General features: G+C 35.7%; 1 protein-coding gene across 1 annotated transcript in view; it reads right to left on the minus strand.

Moving 5' to 3' along the window:
* LOC127454821 (MAM domain-containing glycosylphosphatidylinositol anchor protein 2-like) overlaps positions 1-25,326 on the minus strand; it is a 205,662-nt gene that overhangs the window by 49,553 nt on the left and 130,783 nt on the right. The window contains exons 9-10 of the mRNA XM_051722271.1: positions 15,551-15,820; positions 2,837-2,985 (exon numbers count right to left, since the gene is read on the minus strand). Of these exons, the coding sequence (XP_051578231.1) occupies positions 2,837-2,985; positions 15,551-15,820 (419 nt within the window). The remainder of the gene's footprint in view (positions 1-2,836; positions 2,986-15,550; positions 15,821-25,326) is intronic.

The raw sequence follows: 25,326 nt of genomic DNA on the forward strand, positions 1-25,326 counted from the left end.
GAAAAGATTGCCAGTTCATACAGTAGTTTCAACATCATAGGCCTCACATGTCACTCTTCCCACAGTGGAATGGACAGTGGCTTTTAACTAATCTGACCACAAAAGGCTTTTTTTTAAATCGACACTGCGCCCTAACATTAGAACTATAAGACAGACATAACACAACGAGGATATTATTGCCAGATCACCACTTCATAGCCTCAGACTAACCAGAAGCAATGACCTAGTATCCATGACCTAGAATCAATAACGCAGATTTTTAATAAATATATTAACATACCTTTACTGAAAAACAAAATCCATGCGTCTCTCCACACGAATAAACATCTCTGTCACTTTGTTGTAAAAGTCGCCCGCTTGTTGAAGTTTCAATAGCCTCTCATTCACAATTCCATTGATATCAACTCTGCGAAATCCCCGTAGGTCGCCGATGCTTACACTATATACATTTTTGCACTTAATAACACATTAGTTATGTGAACTTGAACATGTTGACATGAAACAAAAATCTAGCCCATCAGATTGCTTGACTGAAGGAAGGAGTATTCTGATTGGCTTACGCGGGTAAGCATGCTTACCTTGGCCATTTGTAGTAGCGGGTGTGAACGTACAGCGGTAAACATGTTTTGAATCAGAGAAAGCATAACATAAAGTGCTTATATCTGAGGGTGGCACCAAAGCAAATAAATGAATAACTGTCTTTGCTGCTCAACTGAGATGAAAGATGACGAATTCGAGCAAAAACAGTAGTTTATATTAACAATTATATTTAAATATTTCATAGTGTCATTTTTCATTTCTCCCTACTGTTAGGTAAGCACTGCTTACCTTGCTTATATGGACGGCACATCCCTGGTTTGGAACGACATGAGTGTGAGTAAATTATTATAGAATTTTCATTTTTGGGTGAACTATCCCTTTAAAAAAAGTAATCTTTAACTGTGTGCCTTACATTCTTCATTAGCAAAACCAATGGAAGAAATCGATAGCTACATTACATGGGCATTCTGGAATACATGAATTTTTATTATTATCTAATTCTTCAGTCCATCCAATAGATCATTCTGCTTCAGTGGACACACACAGACAGAGTTACCACTCATGTGCAAAAATCAAACTTCATCTCAAACTCAACAATCCCCTGAGCATAAGAATTGGAGTGCTAAGATATGTTCCACTGTGGTGTAAACATTGTTAATCATGCAATCCCAGAACATCAGCAATGCAGAGACCTTGATGGAAACTGCAAAAAGACTGAAAAGAAAGAAAGGAAAGTATAAGGCAAAAAATAAAATAAAAATTTGAGTGCTCATGGATATTCATGGTGTTGTATGTCTATCAAAACACACCAAAAAGATTTATATTGACATTTTCTGAAGAAAATATGAGTTGTGCTTGCTGTGCAAAACTTGCCACACATTACACTGTACAAAAGTGGTAACTTGCAATTGTTAAGAGCTATTTCTTCTTAATCTAACCCTAAAATTATTTTTCTTAGGCAGTCGTTAGGGTGTTATGGGTGGTTGCTTACTGGCTCAAATCAAAAGAGAAAAAATGAAAAAAATGTTAACATAAAAATGTGCTTTTTGTGGTAACATCGAAATTAACTTGTTTTAATCAAGTCAAAAATATGATTTAATGTTACTAAAGCACTTCAAAACACTAGGTTACACCAAAAGGGTTAGTTAGGTAAAATAGCTCCTTAAGGTAACAATTACAGTTTACCACCCTCAAGTATCTATGATATTCTGGTCCTTAGATATAGCTAGAAAGTCCTCATTCAATGTAAATCTAGGGGATTTGTTCTTTTCATCATCCAACAGGTGAAAATCATAAGTCTGAATGCTTAGTAAAGTAATAACACATCCCTTCTCGACAATTTGAGGTATCATTCACATCCATAGCATAAATTGCTACAAACTGTAACAGCTACAAAGTTACAAACTGAAGTGTAATGTGTCTGCACAAAAAACAGTATTGCATTGAAAAACATGCTACGTGTAATTAACTGGTGACTTTGAGCACCAGTGGGCAGCCACTAGCAAAGACGAATCTGACAAGGAATAAATCACCCCACATGATGTCATTATAAATGGCCCGGGACACTGCCATTCCAGCTGAGCAGAGGAAGTGTGAAGGAGAGGGTGACAGAACAGTGCAATGATGACTCGTAACTGACATCTGCACTGCTCTGCGTGACCACATGCGCCGAGGCAGAACAGGACAGCGCATCGGAGAGCGCTAAAGCTCTTAGACAAATATTAGCCCGACTTAATAAACAAAACGTATTGGTTTCAGTGACATGATCTGTGTCAACAGTAACCATAAATGTCTCACATGAATCCTAATAATGCTCCTTGACAAATCCTATGTGTGATGTCAATTGAACAAGTCTTAATGTGTTATTAAAAGAAGCCTCCAAAGCATCATTTCTTCTGTGTCTTCATAAGCAATTGTGCAAACAATTGTGCATACATGCCAGATGTACCATCAGCGTGGATTCTACACAAAAACAATAGAGATGTGCTTTCCCAGTCACTGAACAGACTATAAACAATTATATATGACAGTTTACCATGAGCACAGCCCCGCTCTTAGCCTTTTTAATGGACGAGCATTTGGTTACAGAGGGTAACGGAACATTCAGCACAATTTTTGAGAAACAATCTTGAAAATTCAGCTACAAAGGTTTCAGTCCTGTTTAAACATTTACCAGAATTCTGTTCTAACATTCGATTAGCATAAATCCCATTACATGCCACTAATAAAACAAAAATAATTTTCTAAGACTTTTTTCTATGACACAAACTTAAAATAAGCAACCAGATTGACTCACCTGTTTGATTCCAAGTCGATAGGCCACGATACGGTCGACCGCATTGGGATTCATTTGAGTCCACTGGAGTTTGAAGCCATAGACACGAGGCTTGTTCTGCCACAGAGCGCTGTAGGTGTCATAGTAGAACTCAGGTGCATAGGCTTTGCCTGAAACAAAACAAAACCCACATTGGGACTTATAAATGTAAATTTAGAAAATCTAAATTCACAGCAACACATCAAGGGCACAACCAAGACTGGGTTAGTATTTGTTTTGTCCTGTTTAGTATTCATAAACAATTTTATACAGACATTTTGGTGTAGGGGAGACTGGGGCTAGTTGTCACACCTTTTACTTCAAAGAATATTTCTTTTTAAAAGTTAACTTCTGTATATGCTTTCATTGCATCTTTTTACCCTACAATGAAAATGAATGCTGACTGAAGCGGTCATTCCGCCTAACATCTCATTTTGTGTTTGGAATGGGTCTGCAACAGCATGAGGGTGAGTAAATGATGACAGCAATTTTTGTGTTTGGGTGAACTAGTCTTGGTCACAAATAAGCTATTGAACATTTCCACAGTTTTTGCCCAGGAATAAAGATACAGTTCATTAAACACACATTGACCTTTTGTTAAATGCACGTGTAACCTTAAAGTTACTGCTATACTGTACAGCCCATGTGACAACTTCCCTATGTAACAAAAAGCCAAGCTCTCCACTATTCTGTAAATTGCAGATGCAAAAAGATGAATTCCTCATTCCCACTTGCCTGGAGCCTGATTCTATATCAGAAATATTCTTGTTTTCCTAGATTTAGGGCCTGCCAGGCAAGGTCTGCCAGATAAATAATTTGAACAAAAGGTAAAATTAAAAGGATTTGTTTTAAATTCATTTATAGGGTAAAAATCCTAAGCCTGTTTGATCTAAATAAAGCTAAATCCCAGATTAGCAAATATACTTGATTATTCCTCTAAAATTCATGGAAAAGCATCTCACTGCTATTATGCTGTATATTTAGAGATCATTAATAAATACATCACTAGTCAGTTTGATCTCCCACTCTAAATGGCTGGTGCACTGAAGCGATGCTAGCGGATATTGTGGATGCGATTAGAAACCATTAATGGTGGAAAATGCATGAAAAAAAGAACGTTCACTAAGGTTCAAAGGAGACATAGACATAAAGCAAAGCCATTAGTAGAGCTCATCTCTGTATCTGCTAAAAGCTGACAAGCTTGCGATTTTTGCCAAGCTATAAAAAATAAGTAAATAAAATCTGAACCAAAATTGGATCTGCTTCAGCCAAACAGACCACTCCATCCACACTTCAAAAAAAATCTGTATTTTTGTTTTGTTTTCCAGTTAAAAATATCTAAACACTCTAAAAACAAGACACTTTTATTTGAGAAGCAAAATCGCATAAGACATTACAACTGTTTTTCAGAGAATATACAGTATCTTAAATTAACTTTGTCTTAGCCTACAGGAAAAGTTTGTGTTGAGAGGGATGCGAAGGGATGTCATCCCCCTTGTTGAAAGAAACGACAAAAAACATCCCCTTTGTAAAAGCGCCACCCCCTTTCCAATCCCCTTTTAATCAAGTGTAATGTATAACTTAGAAATAATTGTGCAAAAAAAAATTTTGATTCTCTATATATGATAAATAACATAGATCAGCCAACTAGAGTTGAATACTCCAAAGAGCGCCGTAGATTTAGAATCTAGCAACCATGAGTGCATGGGCTCTCTCTCCACTGCGAAGTGTTCTAAAAAAAAGGGCCAAGAAATCAGTTTAAGTAAATCTTTTGACTTTAAAAGGAGAAAACAGAAGCATAAAATATTGCTATGAGTAATGTTTTAGAACATTTCCAGTGACTTAATTACATCTGAATATACCATGGTGACAACTTGTTCATGTGCTTCTTAAAACATTACAGGTTTTTATCTCTAAAATGCTTTTGTGTGTAGAACTAATGTACTTTTTTATGCCACTGTTTAAGCATCCTGCATAGAAACAGCCTCTGTTACTAGTTCGGTTATTGGAGTAAAAAGAATGCATGTGTAACAATGAGCGGGTGAGAGAGAGAGAGAGAAAACCTTTTTCATGATCTTATGTGGATTCTTTTAACAACATTCATCATAAAATACAATAACAGAGGGTAACAAGTGCTTATTATGGCCACTGATAGCATTAGAACCATGAATCTTTGGCATGAATGCAGAATGCAAACATTACGAATTACAAAAAAAGTACTGTAAACAGTAAAAATAACTTTCACTCATCATCAAGAGGTTACAACTGCTTCTTTTAATTGATCTCATGTGGATTTAATTCATAGAAAGAGGCAGAAAGCGGAATATTAGAATATGCAGTGTGGAGCAAATAACAGCTGAAGCGACAGCTTTGTCTTTTTATAATGCATTTAATAAACATAAAACACAAGAGACTGGAAAAATATAGACAAATCATGTAATTCCATAATCATTTATTTATTTACTATGCCAGTCAAAACATAATTTATATGCTCTGCACAGAGATTATAAGAATAATATCGCAATATGGCATAGTATGCAGAAGTCCCTATCATGTAGCCTGTGAGGTATGCATGATGTAATAACTTCCATGCCCACATTTGGCATGACAAATCATTACAGTAGCTTCCCCCGTTCTGGATGCATGTAACACGTGTCATATGAGAGTGTAGCACTTTTTGCTCTTAAAATCACATAATTTAGTGGAAAAAGAACATGAATTTAATTCATATTTGTAACTTGTAATTAAGTAAATATTTTTTGCTAACTGCTAATCTTTTAAACAGAAAAAAATAGTAATGGTTGAATAGTATTTCTAAAAAAAAAAAAAACATGAGATGAAGATTCTAGTCATATCATTCTTAGAGTAAAAGCTGCTTTATTCTACATATGATGCTAGGTGCACATTCAAGAGCACCAGCATGTTGAAATCATATGAGCAGCCAAATGTTACTCACTTTATCTCAACAATGGTAATGGGACTCTTCAAATAAATTAATCACGGTTGACTGAAAATAGCACCTTTTTACAATGACATCTGTAACTGAGAACTGTTTTTGCATGATGATGCATCTACGCCACTAGGTGTTAGCACAACATATACATGTATATTACTGAGTGCTCTTTTAAAGGAATAGTTCACCCCAAAAAGAACATTTGGTCATATTTATTCACCCTGTGGTAAATAAATCTTATCCATGGTGAGAAACGACCCAGACCTTGCTCTTGCTTTAAGGACATTTGGATATTTTACTGGAAAACAAGACAAAAATACTGATTAAGAAAATGTTTTGGGTACAAAAGCTCTGTTATCAACAAGTCCAATATGGTAGAAATGTCTTTAAGCATTATATTGAGAAGTGTGAAGAAAGGTAGCGGTAGGGAAAATGTGCTGATCTCTGCAGGTCAGGGATAAGGGCTGTCACCAGCACTTATTTTATCCCCAGCTTATTAAGAGGGAAAAATCTACAGTCAATGCTAATGAGTCCATTCAGTTTACTCTGCTTAAGGCTTACGGATAAATTTGACTCCTCTGGGAATCAATGCTTGAGTGAAGGTGGAGAGAAATAGCAGGAACATCATAAACATATCGCTCTTAAATCAGCCTCAGATTGAGAAAGACAGCACCACATGGATCTGCTGTCACTTGGCAAATGAAACCGAAAAGCTTTTGGAACAGCCAAGACTACTAAGAGTAAGTCCCCTTCAGGCTATAAAGGAGATGTGCATGTCCTTTTAAGCAAAAAACTTTGATCCAGTAGACTCAATACATCTAACACTAACACTAATCCTTGATATATGTGCTTTTGTGTGTTTGTCAATTTACATTTGTTTGTGTATCCATTCACGCACTATGATGTAAGTCATAATTCCAAGACCATGCAGGATGACCTTTGTGACTTGAAAACATGCTCACCTTGGTAAACAGCTTGTTTAATGGAAGTGGATACCTGGTGCTCATGGAAAATGTAACAGAACTATCACTGCGAAGAACATACTGTCTCTGTTCAGCACATCAATATTTCATATTCACCTCCCACAGATGTGCAGCCATCTACATAACCAGCAGGGGATACTCACTCACCAATCAACCACTGGACCACCCAGAGGTTTTGCTGGTTTACCCCTGCTGGTAGATGAAGTAACTATACTATTATGTTTGGGGGGGGATTCTCCATCGACAGCCATTCAAAATTAGCTTAAATCAATTATTCTGATTCATTTCTGATGAAATCATGTTTTGGAGGTCTTTTAACAGCATGAAGTGGACATTGTTTGAATGTTTTGCTATCTGATACAAGGATTTCTAATATAGAGTGATAAGTCACATAGCATTTCTGGCTCAGGTGATTGGCTCAAAAAATTGTCTCCTGTCCCCTTGATCAGAAGTCTCTGCTACTAAGTCATGTTGTAGCTGATCAAATATATACAGTCAGTAAGTATTACCAGATCCATTGAACATATATCATAAAATTCAATGTTTTGATATAATAATGAAGGTACTTATGTGTTATGTTGTAATCCCATATGTTAGCTTAGTAGAATAATTAACTGTAGGGAATGCATGATGGAATGTTAGCTAAGCATGCTAATCGGTTAGCATGCTGACTGAAAACACACATTTAATTTGACCATTTGTTGCTTTGGTTTTATCTTGTTATATATCATATACTGTATATCTTACATGACATGAATTGATCTATTTTCATGCTTAAGACTACATAAATCTTCAAGCAGTAGGATTTCTGATCAGGCACCAAAGAGAATTTAGAAGACTGTTATTGTTGAAGACAGACTGTTACTGTGAAGATATTATTATACCGAGTCTGATCCCTGTTTTTATTTATTTATTTATTTTTTATGAATTCCATATCAACAATTTAAATGAATTAAATAAAATGACTTAATTAAAACTTTAATCAAATGAAAGTATAACAATTAATTTTCAACATGATATTGTTAATATTTTTTGGGAAATGAAGTAATTGTATACAGAACTTCACAGCACAATCCAAAATACAGCATTGGAGTTATTTTTGTCAAATAAAGTTCTGTATAACAGAGCATCACATATATGAGATATTGCTTAAATACAACAAAATTACTTTTGATTTATAATGATTATTATTTTTTGTAGTATTACAGTGAATATTACATAACTATACAGTAGTGATCTATTTCTGTCATTCCCTTAATTAAATTGAGCATTTATTTTGGCAGAGCTTTTATTTTGAAGTGCTTCTGTGTGTTGTTATGACCAAGGAGCTCTGACGTTGTGATGGTAGCTTCCCACTCTAGAAAAGCCGGTCGCTACGTGACTCAAATTGATTATTAAACCGCAAAAGGCTGCTATCTTCTTCACCGCGTAACATACAACAATGAAAGTTAAGTATTGCAATCAAAGTTACAGGAAAAGGGAATCAATACAATGTCTCTAGAAAACCTTAAAATAACATGGGAGAATACCAATGAGAGATGCTGTTTTGAGGTTTCTAAAAGCAACAGGAGTGGAATCAAGAGTATAGTTATACCCTAAATAAAAAACATTTCTTCTCAATTTAGAGTATTACTTGTCCTTCCCTATTGCTGCCCCACGCTCCAGTTCAGTTGGAGGCAGTAATGTACCAAAAGTTGGTTTGACAACCACCAATAAACTCAAAAGAAGAAGAAGAAGAAAAGGCTGCTATTTAATTTAATTAATATGTAGTCTACATTTGCCTCGCTAACAAAAGTGAATTAGCATTCTGCCTGCTGTCATCTGCAACAAACAGATTGCACCATGCTCATGATGGTGTTTTCTGTGTATGTGCCAAGCAACTCTCAAAGGTATGAGCACTTTGTGTCTTTATGTCAGCACAACACCGGCTCCACACATTCACAAGCACTCACATTTAAAGTGCTGCACATGCAAACTATTTATTTATCTAATTAAATTACAGCTTTTGCTGTTAAATAATCTCAATAGATTAACATGATTTTAATTAGTGCACCGAATGTTTACGTAATGACATTTGTATGTCAGATGGTATCAGTTTTTGGTATCGGAGCATTTTTACGAGCACAAGCACATGATCGTAGTATTGGACCCAATTACGATACCAGTATTGGTATCGGGACATCCCTACACAAGACAACTTCTTCCAGCCTATGAAATCGCTTCGGGGTCCAAGGGAAACAGGATTTGATGGGGGACTGAAAATGACAAGACACTGATGTCCATGAAGCAAAGATAGCAGAATCCAGGTTACATACTTTGAGATACTGCCATTGAAATGAATTGGAAACCTAATGGATAGGTATTATAGTCCTCCTTGGGGTCACCATCCCAACCACCACAGGTACCTCAAGCCTTCTCTCAACTTCCTGAGCTTTCTCCAGCATTGATTTGTAACCCCTGTTCCATTCACATTCCTCTGTGCTGTCTATGTCTGAAATGAATGCTAAAGCAGAGGAAAACTGAGCTTTTTATCTTGTAACAGTTTTAAAACACATTGCTCTGCCAAAGTGAAATGTCAATTTGATGCATAGGCCATTTGTTAAGATGCCACACAAAATCCCATGGCCATGTGACATTGTGCTGTCGCTTTGTGGCTTCGACTTTGTTTCCTCTGAATCTGTCACGTTTGCTCTGTGGTACAACATTACAAGAGCTTAACCTCCAATAAAACAGACTCAAAGTAGGATTATCTTGCTCATGCTCTCTTTTCACCCAGGTGGATGAAAACCCACATGATGACAACGATAAATGCGAGCTTCAAGCTCATGCAGAGGTGGCAGCATGTTCCTGCATCACAGTGAGCAGAGGCTCATCATAGATGCATGGTATGTGCAAAATAATGGCCTTCAGCATGTCCTACAGAGGTGCACTGAGGAGAGAGAGAGAGAGAGGGAGGGAGGGAGAGACAGATACAAGGAGAGTGGATATGAGAGATATAATCCTCTTTTATGCCTGCTGAACAGAGCAGGAAATTGTCAATGCAAATTAAATGATTAGGGGTGAACATCTCCAAGAATAACCTATGCATCAGAAAGCAGGTAGCTCATTCTCTCCCACATCCTCCTCTGGTCCAGGATGCCTCATCAACCAGCTGGGATTTCATCCATGAATATTCAACAGCAGGGAGGGAAAAACACGAGCTAGCAGTTCCCATTTCCAAACACGGATGCCTGGTGCAGTAGCAGGCATGAGATCAGACTACTTATGTGATGGCACGAAATCAAAGAGAAATTGCTCTGCCGTTTGAACCAAAATGTTCCAGGTGACATGGTGGACTGGATTTATCGCTGTCAACACAGATATCCGACCATTCCCAAATGTGCCATTTTGAACCACTGAGGAAAAGCATGTGCTAGAAAATGTTATCTCACAATGTAATTGGAATGCCTGAATCACTCCGGTTGTTTTAGGGTGGATTTTAAAGATTACAAATAAATCATTATACTGTATTTACAATTGAATCATTGCCTTTCTAAAACATTAATAATGTAATAATTTATTCAATCACATGACTAGTATTTTAAGTACTATGTATCTCAATTATACTCTCCCAAAGGCACAACTACGGCAACAATGTAATGGAGAAAAATGACTTCAAAGTTTAAGGTTTTCATGTGGATTTTGTGTCACATGAACCTGTCTGTCACAGAACAGATCATCATCAAAGAGAACTGATTTCGGTCAGAACTCAATTTTGGCAAAATGTGTACTGTAGTTACTACAATTTGCCCCAGCTGAGTCTGGTTCCTCCCAAGGTTTCTCTCTCTCTCTTTTACCTAAACATCTTAAGAAGTTTTTGCCTTGCCACTGTTGACTTTGGTTAGTTCACTGGGTGCATAAAGTACAGTTTTCTGTAAAGCTGCTTTGAAAAGTGCAACAAATAAACAGACTAGACAATTTAATGTAGGGCTTAAATGATTTGGACAAATCTAATTGCGATTATTTTGAAAAATATTGTGATTGCGATTGCAATTAAATTTCTTTAAAACCTAGTACGTGTTCCCTTTTGACCAAAATTAAGTAATGGGCAAAAATGCTCTACTGCCAATAGAAATACTGTTAAAAAAAGGGTGTTCAGACTTGAGTCATCTTAAAAAGAACCAGACTAAATAAATACAAAAATACAATGAAACATGGAGAGAAAATAAAATATTTTTTGGAAACCAATTATAAGTTATCATCCACCTAATTTGGAGCTGCCATTATCCACCCTGAATGTGGACCTCTTACTATATAAGCCACTTTCAGCTATTTAGCGATAAAAATATACTACATTATGCTGCTTTATATTGCAGGTTGGCAGTACATATAATCATATTATTATCATTAATTATTATTTTCATGAACACCTTGGTTTGTAGCACATATTCTTTTACAGTTTATCACATTTTGCAATAGTTTAATCATACCCTGATAAACAGGCAGATTGAATGAGAGATCAGGTGCTAAGATCTGTCTGTCATGGCTACCACAAACTTTATACAACCATGAATGAGAGGGAAATGGAGAGCAGAAATACAGCTGCACTTTTTAAATGCATCTTCAACTTTCATTGCACCCAAACTGCATCTTGTTTCATCTTGGCAAAATAATAAAGGCATTATTCTCTCCTTTCTTGTCAGAGAACATTCTCTCTTTCTGTACGGTGTATAGTAAACAGACACGCATTCAGCATGGCTGATAAAACTGAAACCTATGGAAATAAATAAAGGCAACATCTGAGGTTTCGAAGATAAATATAAATGGAGGTTTACATGGAGACAAGAAATACTGCATCGTCACGCTCTCAGTAAAGTAAAAAGCAGATTTTATTATCGTCTCTTCAATACAACACACAGCAACAACTGAACTTAGTCTTTTACTATAAATGATGACATTAGAAAATTATCTGACATTGACATATTATTCTGCTGTACATCCTGTGGTTGTAAGCCCATATCACTATATTATTACTCTCCTTCTAGTTATTTACATTGAGGTCAACAACAGCAATGGAACTTTGTCACACTTCCCGGAAATACAGCCGCATCCTTCTGCTCAGCTCATTAGACTCATATGTGATTTAAGTATGTGTTATACAGTACACTACAGAGAACAGCGCTGCACACCTACAGTGAGCAGTGCATGCAAACTATTTATTTATTTAATTAAATCACAGCACTTGCGGTTTGATAATCGCACTACGTCATATCGTGATTTTGATTTTATTTAAATTAATCGTTCAGCCCTAATTTAATGTATTCTTTTGTAAAGTGTTTCTCTGGGTTAAGTGCTTGTCGTAGAGATTAGCATTACTGTTAATCTTATTACTGACTCTTATTACTGAGTGTTTATGAAAATGTGTAAAGTATGCATATAAGAAAATATTTCAAGGACAAAAATAAAGATCCTCTTAATGTGAGTATATAAAAATATAAAAAGGGTACTTTGGCAATGCTTCTAGATCATTAAATGTGATCTTAGCACAAGACATGTTGAACACTAAAATGTGCTTCATGTGGAAGCATCTAAATGGAGAGGCATATTGAAGTCAAAACTATTGTTTAATATGACTGAATCAGATATTAGGTAGCATCAGCAGAATTCATTTTAAGGGTTAGTTCAAAATAATAGTTCAAGGTAAAAATAGCTCCTTAATGCTGCAAAACTGCACATTTGAACTTCTATCAGATTACCTAGATCAGTTCTAGATCCATGGGACAAATATCCAGCCTGATCTCATTAAATTTAACTGCAATGGCAACATTTTTGCAAACCAAAATTACGTGCTTCATTACACGTTTAGCTGCAGTTTCATCTTGGACTTACACTGACACCTAGCGTCTTGGATGCAGCATCATTTAAAATCAATAGTTTTCAGTTTCAGATGCCATTGTAGAAATTTTGTATTCACAGTCAGCCATAATTACTTAAAAACAATTACTTTAATCAATGAGTGAAAGTGTCAAAAAACAGGACAGTTACTGAGATTAAGCGAGTAGTATTCGGCTGGTAACGTGATTCTAACATGGCAGCCCCCATGTGCAGACCCTCTCCGAATAAAACAGCTTTTATAAGGTTACTGATATGACTGGAGTCTTCATTTTAATGTGAGTGGTCATGATTTCCTACATATATTGCAAAATTACCATTCATGTCTTTAGCAGTTAAACTTATTTAATGAGGAAAAAATGTAAAAAGTTACCTTCAGTGTATAACGCCGCCCCCCCCCTCCCCCCAACCTAAGCCAAACTTTAACCTAAACCTAACCAACAGTGTTCAAAACAATTAAATGAGAGTTAACAAAACAGACATCCTTATCCTAAATCAACACCTAAACCTAACCGATAGTGTTTCAAAAGCAAATTTGAAATTAAAAGCACATTTACTTAAGTTAATTTGTCACTTTCGGTTCACTTTCACTTTCGTTTCGAGCGTGCTTGACTGTGCTCAAGGCTCGGTCTCCAAGTCCAACACTCTATAGGTGAGCTACCGTGGAAGCTAATCATGTTGGAATAAGTGTGTAAATGTAGGTGAGTCTATAACACAAGCATTAAAATACATAATTTTTTCAAATTATGTATTAAGAGTAAAAATTGTTTGATATACAAAAGATGGCCTGATTTCCAAAAGGCATAAAGTTAAAGAGGACACATTTCTTTAATATTTTAAGCAATTTTACTTTTTTATTCCCATCTTTTACAGTTTTAAAAAAACAAAAAAGGAAAAGGGCCCGAAGCAAAAGTTTGGGCACCCTGCATGGTCAGTATTTATTAACACCCCCTTTGGCAAGTATTACAGCTTGTAAACGCTTTTCGTGGCCAGCTAAGAGTCTTTCAATTCTTGTTTGGGGGATTTTCGCCCATTCTTCCTTGCAAAAGGCTTCTAGTTCTGTGATTCTTGGGCCATCTTGCATGCACTGCTCTTTTGAGGTCTATCCACAGATTTTCTATGTTTAGGTCGGGGGACCGTGAGGGCCATGGCAAAACCTTCAGCTTGCACCTCTTGAGGTCGTCCATTGTGGATTTTGAGGTGTGTTTAGGATTGTTATACTGTAGTAGAAGCCATCCTCTTTTCATTTTCAGCTTATTTACAGATGGTGTGATGTTTGCTTCCAGAATTTGCTGGTATTTAATTTAATCCATTCGTCCTTCTACCAGTGAAATGTTCCCCATGCTGCTAGCTGCAACACAAGCCCAAAGCATGATCGATACACCCCTGTGATTAACAGTTGGAGAGGTGTTCTTTTCATGAAATTCTGCACCCTTTTTTCTCCAAGCATACCTTTGCTCATTGCGGCCAGTAAGTTAGATTTTAAATTCATCAGTCCACTGGACTTGTTTCCAGAATGCATCAGGCTTGTTTAGATGTTCATTTGCAAACTTCTGATGCTGAATTTTGTGGCGAGGACACAGGAAAGGTTTTCTTCTCATGACTCTTCCATGAAGGTCATATTTGTGCAGGTGTCGCTGCACAGTAGAACAGTGCACCACTACTCCAGAGTCTGCTAAATCTTCCTTAAGGTCTTTTGCAGTCAAACAGGGGTTTTGATTTGCCTTTCTAGCAATCCTGCGAGCAGTTCTTTCTGAAAGTTTTCTTGGTCTTCCAGACCTCAACTTAACCTCCACCGTTCCTGTTAACTACCATTTCTTAATTACATTATGAACTGAGGAAACGGCTACCTGAAAACACTTTGCTATCTTCTTATAGCATTCTCCTGCTTTGTGGGCATCAATTATTTAAATTTTCAGAGTGCTAGGCAGCTGCTTAGAGGAGCCCATGGCTGTTGATTGTTGGGACAAGGTTTGGGGAGTCAGAGTATTTGTAAAGCTTTGAAATTTGCAACACCTGGCCTTTCCAAACAATGATTGTGAACAAGCCATAGCCCTAACAAGCTAATTAATGTCTGATACCTTGGTAAAAGTGGTGCTCCTTTCCTTTTTTTGTCACTCAAAAATTGTGCAAAACCAAAATAATACACTTATCTTGCTTAAAATGTTGAAAAAAATGTTTCATCTTTAACTTTATGCCTTTTGGAGATCAATTCATCTTCTACTCACTTAACTATTCACAGCAACAGAAATTTTAGTCAGGGGTGCCCAAACTTTTGCATGCCACTGTAATAACATAGCAGGGTGTGAGTAATAGAGCCAAAAATAATTGTTTATAAAGAAAGGTAAAAAAAAATATATGAAAGGTAATAAAAACAGTTGTTGTAGCGCCTCTAGTGTTAATTTCATCAGGAAACTGCAGCAAAATGTAGAAAGCAGCATGTAAAACTCAGTTTGCAAAAATTTAGTTATAGTAATGTTCATTCTATGAGACTAGGTTGCAAATATCTGTTGTAACAAAGTGTCCTAACAAGGCATGATGTCACAAGTTTCCAGCGACAAGCAATTCGTCTGTCCATACTAAATGCGAAACAGCTGTGTAATGTGACACAATCACAGCCAATATTAACCTATTTGATTTTTGATGAACAGTTACGTAAACAGGATTTTGGACCATTGAGATTTCTCCAGGGTGTGGCTACCCAGAGCAACGCAGCAGAAATACAAACCAAGTGATCTGCAAAATGTCTTGTTGCTTGTCTCAGTTTTGGCTGGTTAGACCAAAACTTTGATTTACATGGAAGAGATTTTATGTCTTGTTGCTAAAATGCAATGCATCTGGTTAGGCCACTACTGTAAAAGTATTGTAAATGTATTTTAGTGCTTTTACCTGTAACAAGGAAAGTACATCGGCCAGCCCCTGCCTCGTTGGTGATGTCACAGGTGTACGCACCATATCCTTCGCGGTTGAGTGACCTCACATGGTATTCCGTCTCATCTCGATTGTCGAACTGACCCACAGTTAGCAGTCTGGTGCCCAGCTTCCATTCATACTTTAGTACCCTTGAAGGGTGGGCACGTAAGACCCTGCAGCTCAGCGAAAACTGACGGCCCAGACCCTGTCTGATTTCTGTGTAAACCGGCTCAATAGCAGGAGGATCTGAAAAAAGCAAAGGAACCACATTCTTGTCAGACAGAAATCACGCATTTACATGGGTGTCTACTTAGTCAATAAAACCAATACGCTTGAGAAACCAGAGGAACAGCAGCTCTTTACATATTTGAAGAAGTGTGGGAGTGATAAACAGTGGTAGATTAAGGTGACTTAAAGGGATATTTCACCCAAAATAAAAAAATGCTTTCATAAGGTGTTTGAATTACTGTCTTCCATGTAAAACATTAGGGACTGACCATCTCAGTCACTATTCACTTTTATTGTATGAAAAATTTAATGTGAAAAAAAAAAAAAAAAAGTGAATGGTGACTGAGCTATCAGTCCCAAACATTCTGCCTAACATTTTTTTTGTTTTGTTTTGTTTTGTTTTACAAAATGAGAACAATCCCTTTAAAGCTGAAGTTTGTAATATTTACTTTAAACATCCTGACCAACCCAACACAGCAACATTGGCTCAACCAATGGCATGAGCATGGGATTGGACTATCTGTATGACTGACCAATGTCACCTGTTTGAAAACAATGTTTTTTCCACACTATTTTTGCAATTCTGTTTGGTGACGTGACAGTGCAGCAACTAGACACATCACCTTGACATGCATTTACAAAACCTATAGTTGTTCTTTAAAGTCATTGTGCCCGGTGAATGACAAGAAAAATGGAAGTTACTAGGCACTTTGCGGAGCATAAAAGCTGTCCTTTTTTGTAGCATTTTTGTAAAATTCCAAATGTGTGACAGTAACTGTACAGAGATCATAGATAGATTTAAAAACTTTTCTGCTCACACTTTGAAGCAGAAAAACAGCAGCAAAAAAAGAAAAAAAGATGCTGACTTGCTCTGCTTATAAGAGGGTGATCTGTCGTAAGTCTGTGATACATGGTGTTGCGAGCCAACATGGGCACATATACCATGATGCACACCAACAGAGTGCACAGCACCAGAAGAGCATCATCAAACATAACATGATGTCCTTAGAAGGGCGCTGGCATCTGCACAGCGTTTGCAGTTTTTCTGTCTGCTTTGGAAAATCTTAGAGGATTGGCCTGCTACTGTAAAGGGCAGCAGTTCTATTGAAGTCTGCTGAGAATCATGTGTTCTTAGAGAAAGAGCCTGATGCACCGAATTCACTTGGTGGTTGAATGTACCACATTCTGCCTTCACTTTTCACTTTATATACAGCCACTATGGACTGCACCATACAGACACCTTTCAGTAGGCTGTAATATATTTCTATAATTTGGACATTTATAATGCATTTTCAAGTCAAGTAATTTTTTATTTGTATAGCACTTTTCAAAACACATCGTTTCAAAGCAGCTTTACAGAAAATTATGCTGTAACAGAAACATACACATTGAGTGAAACAAACATTTGTGGGGGTCCCCCAAGTTATAATGGTTGTGAAGCCCCTGCTGTCACATTTTCTACCTACAGGAATGTAGTTTGCTCCTATCTGTATTGAATGTTTAAGATCAAGGAAACATTCCACATGGATGAATGGAAATAGAACAAGCAACAGAATTGTAGTCCAATAATTCAAGCTAACCATTATACATATCCATATATCCATATACATATATACTATTTTTTTTTTATTGTATAATGTGTATTCTATATTGTGTGTATTGTATAATGTACATTGTATGCTATTATTTGTATATTGTTGAGTGTAATTATGTGTATATTAGATTTTAAATTGTGTTGTGTAAATCTGATGTTTATTGTAGATTGGTACTGTCTCATCACTGTCATGACTGCTATGTTGCTCGGAACTGCACCCAAGAATTTCACACACTATTGCACTTGTGTATATGGTTGTGTGACAATAAAAGTGATTTGATTGATTCGATTTGATCCAAAACCCCAGTGAGAATCATTTGCAGCATGCTCATTTCAGTAATACAAGAATCTTATAACAGTACAATTTCCCCATACTCATTAGAACAGCACATATTTTCTCTTCTCCAAAATGGCGTAAATCATGAGAGAAGTAAATCTACATAAATGGTGGAATCTAAGTGCATTCATATGTTTATATATTTATATGTAAATTACACTACTGTTTGATGTTGTAAAAGTGCATACATACTGTAGTAGACCACTTCAAAAATAATGTATTAAAGGTCCATGCTGTCTGAGATTGGAGCATGTTTTTATATAAGAAACAGAACAGAAGTTTGAACAATCATGACATTTAGATGAAAGACTCTAAAACGAGTGGCTTGTTCACATTTGTTTTGCCACTATGAATGACAAACATGGAGAGGCCGCACACTGTGACTGGATTATATTCTGTGCAATACAATATCTCTTACCACTGAGGTCAACAGTTCAGTCTCCGTAACAACTTTATTCAGGCAATGATGCGAGCGCAGGCCTATCGCATTTTGTCATTCTGAATTTCACGGCTGAATTTCCCAAACCGAACCAATTCCGGCTGACATGTTGCCAATGGATGAGGGTTTGATAGACTAGTCATGGAGGTTATTGCACACTTGCGCTGTCAGACAGGTGATGACGAGCAACTGTATGTATTTGCAAATCGATTTTCAGCAATTTGGGGAGAACAGGAAAAGATGCTTATTGAAATGGAATCAATAGTGTATGCAAGTGGACAGAAAAAAACAGATAAACAACTCACTAAAATATTGCAATAGCAGGTAAAGGACAGTCCATAATAGGAAATGATTGGACAGTATATTGCACAATACGGTTCCCCATTGAATGTGTACCCATTATACCACAGTTGTTTATGTGTTTGCAAATACGTTATACTCCCTGATGCTTAAGATCAAACATGATTTTAAGAATGTATTGCTTCATTCCTATGATGTCAAATTCAGTGGTTTAGTGGGGGCTGAAGAGGTGGGCATACTGTAAATTTATCACCCAAGTCAGGGTCTGTAAAACCATGGTATGGAATATTTAATCAAGTTACCATGTTATAACAAATACTGTATCTATTTAAATTGATTTGTTTGCTTATATGTTCTTTTTGTTATTAGTAATAAGTTAAACATTATGTAAAATTATTAATTAGCCTAATGTTATTATAAATTAACCATATCTTAACTGTAACTACACATAAATAATTATTTATTTTATTTGTGTTCCTTAATGTGCTCTGTTCTCTGTGTTTTCCTACTAGGAAATATACATTGAAATTATCTGATATATCACAGAGTAAAAGCACCAATGTCAAAAATGACATTGTTTATTTAAATACAGGACAACTCAGTTTACTTGGCCTGGGTGCAGTCAATATTTTCACACTTTAAAGGGATAGTTCACCAACTGAATGAAAATTCTCTCATCATTTATTCACCCTCATGCCATCCCAGATGTGTATGACTTACTTTCTTCTGCAGAACACAAACAAAGGTTTTTAGAAGAATATCTCAGCTCTGTTGGTCCTTACAATGCAAGTAAATGGACAGTTATTTAACATATGTCTTCTGAAGAGATATAAGTGTGGGTGAAAAACAGATCAATATTTAAGTTCTTTTTTTTTTTTTTTACCATAAATCTCCACTTTCACTTACAAAATGTGAAAGAATGTGAAAGTGAAAGTAGAGATTTATAATAAAAAAGGACTTCAATATTGATCTGTTTCTCACCCACACATATCATATCGCTTCTGAAGATGTGGATTTAACCACTGGAGTCTTATGGATTACTTTTATGCTGCCTTTATGTGATTTTTGGAGCTTCACATGTCTGGTCATTATTCACTTGCTTTGTAAGGACCAACAGAGCTGAGATATTCTTCTAAAAATCTTTATATTCTGCAGAAGAAAATGATGGTAAAATTTTCATTTTTGGGTGAACTATCCCTTTAATAGCCCAAGTTGTGTTTAAATGCATAAATATGTTTAATGCACATCAACATTTCACTGTAAATGCTAGAAATGTCTCGCCCCCTGCCCTGAAATGGAGAAAATGATTGGTTGCAAAATTCTCGATGATTTTGCATAATTTGCGATTTGCTAAATAAAATTTGATGATTTTAATGTTTTTTTTGACTATTTAATTTCCAAAAGGCTGTGTCATTAGACTAGTTTCAAGATCCTTCCTTGTTTCGCGACTCACAAGTATGCAAAAATTGTGTTTATTATTGTGATCATTTCCTTGAATAAAACTGCTCTGTTCAATTAATCAATTAAAAACTATTTGTTTGCTTTCTCACTCAAAAAAGTGGCGTTTACCATATATTGAGAAGTTCTAGTAAAAATATACTGTATGTGGGTAGACATTCTTGTTTTATTACCATGCATTGTTATATTGGTGTATATGAGTGAAATTATTAATATTCAACCTAGTGTTTATTTAGTGAAAAACAGCGTGGAAAACATGACTTAACTATTTTAAATTAGATTTGTACTCTATCTACAGTACTTCGCTTTTTGATAAAAATTATGGTTCCTTTGGAGAAAAAAAAATCAACTTTTTAAGCAATTTCAGTGGAAATACTTAAATACTGAGATATACTGTATGTTGAATATCAGGTGAAAAATATCAAGATATATTTTCAATCTACAGCAGTGCTTGAAGTGGAAGAAAAAAGTGCAGGTACTCCCCTTGTTAGTATTAAACTTGGTTTAAAAAATATATATATTAAACTTGATTGTTTTTTTAAATATATGATACAGTGAGACTGTTGCTCAACTGGGTCCAAACTTTTTCTGTACTTATCTTACCTAACACTTTTATTGTAAATAACATGTTAACATGAAAAACAAAATTGATAATAACGTGTTTATTTACATTAAAAGATTATTTAATTACATTAAAAGAGGTACTTAATTAACATTTTTAAGGTCTGGCCATAAATTCCTTCTTAAGATCTGGCTGAAGAACAAACATGACCTCACACCCTCAACTAACAAAGGTTTTGATTAACTTTACTTTGAAAATAAAAACATACAATGTAGGGTTAGTGTTTATGAAAACTGAGAAAGAATATTTAGATACACTTCAAAAAGTATGTTCCCCAACTCTGCAAATTATTAAATAAAACACATTTTTTTTCAGCTCACGCTTACTATGCAAAGTCATTTCTAACTGAAAATGTTTACTATATCGAGACAAAATCTAATTTACTACGTATCAGGGACATTTAAACTAATATGACAGATGAAATAGACCATGATGGAAATTGTACAATGTCACATATTTGTAGAGCAACCTCTGTGTTTTACCATTGCGTTTCAATGGCAAAAAAGTCAGAAAATACAATAAAGAACACAAGCGAGGGGAGAAGTCTCTATTCACCTATTAACCATACTAAATATAATGTGAAAAGAATGAAACATCAGCCCAAGGTGAGTTTGATCTTGACTTTAGCGAAGCAGGCTACACTTGGACGAGGAGCAGGAGGACTGAAAAGTGTGAAGTGTAGTACTGTATTATATAAATATCTTTTTGTAATGGTATCTTTTCTGTTTTTATTTTCTGTTGTTGTATTTAATTTTATGGGCATTATTAAATGTTTTAATATTACCATTTATTAAATGTATTAAACACATTAAATGTATTTAATTAATTACCGTAAATGTATTTCACACATAATGTTAGATAAAACTAAACTAAATTGAATGGACAAATTGAAAATGAAGTAGAAATAAAAACTAAATGAAAATTCGAAATAATAATAACTCTGGTTGTAATGACTAACGCAGCTTTCACTTTCTTTAATCTATGTTTGAGTGGAGGGGAAAAAGCAACAAATAATTGAAATGTCAACAGAACGCAATAAGAAGTGTGTTGAAGGACAGTTTTGTCTTTATACACCTAAAGCATATGCCTTCATTCTGAAACCACTTTGAAATTTGTTGAGTTGGATATTAAAAATTAGTTTTTTGCAATTATATTGACATTGTTTTTCTTAGTGGTGAATGTTAAAATAAGCTTAAAATATTAATGTTGATTTTACGGTTACAATTTTAATTCAGATTCTTGAACAGATTCATTTGGACTCAACTCGAACTCAGCCTGTTATGGACTCGGTCTTGAGTCTGACTCGGCCCCTTTTGGGCTCGGATTCAATTGTTTAAAGACTCAGACTTTACTCGTACTCGAACCCAACACTAGCATGTACTGCGTACCGGTGAGTACCGGTAGATCTGTGCTTGCCTACTTCAAGCACAGATCTACAGTACTTGGCAACAATGGCTTTTTGATTAAAATTATGGTTCCTTAGACTGAAAAAAAATAAAAATAAATCATCTTTATCAGTAATTTTTATAGAAATACATAAATATCGAGATATATGTCGAATATCAGGTGAAAAATATCAAGATATAATTTTTTAAGCTATATCGCCCAGACCTGCTCTCTGGCACAACATTCTTGTAGAATTCATAGCTAGTTACATCCTGAGAGAATTCATGCTTAAATTTTAGTCATCTTGTATTGTGCATCATTATTAAGGGTCTTAATTACACATAGTTCAGATGACAGCAGTTATAAAGTGGAGACATTATGATTGTTAAGCTGCACAAAAGCGTTTCCATCTGATCTGTAAGGGAGAATGTTGTGCAACATGTAATTACATGACATAACATGACATCAGCCTTGCATGTACACAAGAGTGTTAAAACCTATTAATTAACAAGCCTCAAGAGGACCTTCTATATCAATCTGCGTCCAATATTAATTAAAGCAATGATGTCATTTTGTGTCCTATTTTGGTAAGTTTCATAGGGAACTACTAAAAGCCAGATGCATGAATTGTGATAGTACTTTGAATTTCACTCTGGATTATTATTTTTTTTTTCCATGAGCATACTCTCTTTTTCATAAATTAATACTATTGGGGATAAATTAGCTCTCTGCTAATTAGGCTGGCAGCCAGCTTTGAATGCCATGCTAAGCGTACATCGAGCATGGAACACTAACACCGTGTCATCCTAGGAAAGGAATATTCCTCCTATTCTACAGCGCTTATCCCAGTTCCACACCACTAATCAGGATGCCAATTTTATCCCCTCATGATGAGGATTCAAACTGCTCTTATATTCCGAATAAGAATCCCTATTTGCATATGTGTAGTCCCAGTTCTTTGTCATTTTCTCTTGAAGCTCTCTCATGTAGCAGCTTCTCAAAGCTTACATCAGTTAGATTTAAAACTTGTCCAAGTTGCAATAACTTATCACCCTCAGTTAGGAAAAACTGCAGTAAAATGAGACTGTGGAAACAAACAGAATTTCTGCCTCTCTGATAAGACAGTAGAGATGGAAGAAAATAATATTTCAGTACTGCAATATTTTACCTCACAATACTGTATTAATATTCTTCCATCAAGAATCAGTATTTATAGTCACATTTCTCACATTCATATTTCTGGAGGAAAAAAACAAGAAACTGAGCACCACTCAGAACAAGTGTGTGAGAAGACGCAGCAGCATTGGCCCAAATATTCAGTTATTTCTATTCGACCAAAATGCAACTCAGAATGAGCTAAGAAGTTGTTGTTTAATTTGTAAGGATGTCCGTACAGATCCTCTATACACAACCTGGTTTCATAGAAACACGTTACTATACCAAATGTACAAAATTATTTTTATGTGGCTCTTTGTACGTACAGCATTGTGGTAGTTTCCTGGTCAAATATACACTAGAGGCGCTAAAACAAGCGATGACTTTTATTCCCTTTCATGAGTAGAAAAGGGCACTTTTACTATAGCACATGACTTGTAAGCAGTGTTGGGTAAGCTACTTAAAATAGTAATCCACTACAAATTACTAATTATTTCTCTAAAACTGCAATAAGATTACTTTATTGATTACTTAATTGTAAAAGTAATAACATTACTAATTACTTTACTTTTAAGTTACTTTCTAAAACACTTTTTTTCCGCTCAACAAATTGTCAAAATTTCTTTCTTGTTCATTGTTCCACACAAGTCATACACAGAGCACCTCATATTTCTCCTTCACAATGACTCATTACAGGGCCATAATTTATGTATTCTACATAAATAATATATTCGAAATAAGAATAACCCTATAATGTACTTAAAAGTAGTTAAATTAATTGAAAGTTTACTGTAGTCTAATTACAAGTATTTAAAACGTAATGCACTGCACAATTTTTTTGACAAAAAATAATTCGATTACAGTAACCAATGACTTTGTAATTGGATTACACCTAGCACTGCTTGTAAGGCAATACATTTTAAACGTTTGCATTACATAACCAACTACACTTTGAAGCTTATTCGGGTACAATCAAATTGTGCAGTAGCTCAACTGATAGTAGTCGAAAGTGTTATAGAAGCACCACAAAATGAAGTGGTTGCTGCATTAATTTTATTTTTCATATCACATTTGCTTTTTCTGAAACCATCAGTTAGGTTTAGGTTTAAGGTTTCGAGTAGGGAGGTAGATTTATTTTTATTTAAAACTTGATATGTCGTCTCAGTGGGATTTCAACTTGGAACTTCTGTGATACATGCAAACATTTTGCCACACTCACCAGCACTAACCAGGAAAAGTTGGTGGACCAGCTTCACTAGGCAAGTTTTGATGGTGAACAGCATGGCTGTACTGGTCCACCACCAGCTAGACTAGATTGCCCAAACCAGCATAAACTAGCCTAGACCAGCAGGGGAATTGCATGCCGTTTAAGCTGATCTTTTCAGCAGGGATGACCAAGATATCGATATAATATCTTATCATAAGATCCCTGCTTATTCCCACCCCTATGAGAGAGTGGATGGAATCATCTCAAGAAGTTTCTTCTTCTACCCTGCAGCCTTTTGAGAGAGAAGCGGAGAGGGTGGGTTGCTACTGTCAAGGTTTAGCTGCAATTATCCCTTCATTAAAATATATTAGCTCATTAATAATCAGTCAGCCTTGCCACATTTAGACACAATTAAAACTTACTTCAGTCCAAGGTGTTAAAAGTCCAAGGTGCATGGCAGTCATATCCATCATATCTGCTTAACTAACATGACGATATAAGAATCCATTATCAAAATTTAATCTCATGGCAGAATGTGGTTGAGACAGTCCAACCACATCCTCTGTGATAAAAACAAACAAAAAAACAAACACTTTTCCCCCTTCTACTCTTCAAATAGAGTCCCATGCAACTGTAAGTCAGGCATTTTGCACTGTGCAAAGGACAAGACTTGTAGTTTTATAGAAAATGTCTTGTCCTAATGAGATAGACACAGCTGTCTGTGAAAACTGCTTCTGAGAAAATGACAATATAAGCTCAACTGACTCCCTCCCTATTTCTCTCCTTTTTTGGTGTGTGTGTGTGTGTGTGTAGCCCTACATCAAATGTATGCGACCAATGACAAGAGTGCCAATTGACCTTTGCAGTCAGCAGCTGTTCGCCTATTGCAAAAACTTTACACAATGATGTTCCGATTATTGGTCACAGTCATTGGTTTTGTGGCAATCATTGTCTGTATGGTAATTGTGGATGGGTAGTTTTTGCCGGGTTCATGCTTGGAAAATGACTTTAATTAACCTCTCGACT

Source organism: Myxocyprinus asiaticus, chromosome 17 (assembly GCF_019703515.2).
Source record: "Myxocyprinus asiaticus isolate MX2 ecotype Aquarium Trade chromosome 17, UBuf_Myxa_2, whole genome shotgun sequence".
NCBI classification, from domain to species: Eukaryota; Metazoa; Chordata; class Actinopteri; order Cypriniformes; family Catostomidae; genus Myxocyprinus; species Myxocyprinus asiaticus.